The sequence below is a fragment of the Argentina silus genome (assembly GCF_951799395.1).
Source record: "Argentina silus genome assembly, chromosome: 1".
Classification (NCBI taxonomy): Eukaryota; Metazoa; Chordata; class Actinopteri; order Argentiniformes; family Argentinidae; genus Argentina; species Argentina silus.
Window position 1 is genome coordinate 15280388 of NC_139655.1, and position 1015 is coordinate 15281402.

The 1015-nt window shown below is 41.5% G+C and overlaps 1 protein-coding gene across 1 annotated transcript in view; it reads right to left on the reverse strand.

The window, feature by feature from the left end:
• Positions 1-369, reverse strand: part of LOC310806846 (uncharacterized protein) — a gene marked incomplete at its 5' end in the record, with an annotated part of 1204 nt that extends 835 nt beyond the window's left edge. Inside the window, one exon of the mRNA XM_083673117.1 lies at positions 18-369. Coding sequence (XP_083529243.1) covers positions 18-369 — 352 coding nt within the window. The remainder of the gene's footprint in view (positions 1-17) is intronic.
• Between the last annotated feature and the right edge of the window lie 646 nt (positions 370-1015).

The window sequence follows — 1015 nt, forward strand, 5'->3', positions numbered from 1 at the left end:
TCAGCTGTATCACCAACCTTCAATGTCCAACTTGGTCCCATCTCCAAACAGTATCTCCCCACATGAGGCCACAGCACAGTAGTAAGTCCCAGTATCAGAGAGGCTGAGGTTCCTCTTGGGGAGGTTGTAGACACAGCTCTGTATAGAAGACCCAGCCTCAGGACTCTTCTCACACTGATCACTCCTGTCTCCATGGGTGTAAATGATTCCTGGATGGGATTCTCCTGCGCCATGTCTGAACCAATAGACACTGTGTTCTCCTGCACAGGTCTCAGTGAGTATTGTACAGTTGAGAGTCACAGAGGCTCCTGGCTGGACTGACTCAGACACAGGCTGCTGTACAATAGTCTTGGTGCTGGATCCTGGCATAAAAAATATTTGAACATAATAATGAGTGTTCTTATCAAACTCTGTCATCGCTAAATTACCATGGACACTACGTGTATGCTTAAATGTTCAGCATTTCAAAAATAATATGTACAATAAATAATAAACCTTTAAGGATGAGAAATATTCCATTTTCGAATTCCAGTAAATTGACATTCATTGCCCCACAGTAATATGTGGCTGAATCCGATGGCTGAGTGTTGGAGATACTTAGATTATATAATCCGCTCCCAGATTGCACTGTGAAGCGAGGGTTATCCTTCAGCTCATTGTAAACGTCATTGTTCCCATATTTGTAATAGGATGATATAAGTTGAGGCTTCTGCCCTGCAGTTTGCTTATACCATGACAGATAAGAACTTGCAGAGGAGCATCTCAGAGTCACATTGTCTCCAAGATGAGCGTACAGAAGAGGACTTTGACTGACATCCTCAATCTGCCCCTTGACTGAAATGAAGATGAATTAACATTAGACATAGGACACAGCTTAAACACTAACCCTTGTCAAGTCTGACTGCAATGTTTTAGGTTTTACAATGAGATATTCTGAGCTTGAGACATATTTGAGAAATATTACACTGTACTTGATTAAGCTATATCATTTAGACTCTCCTAGATGTTGATTTTG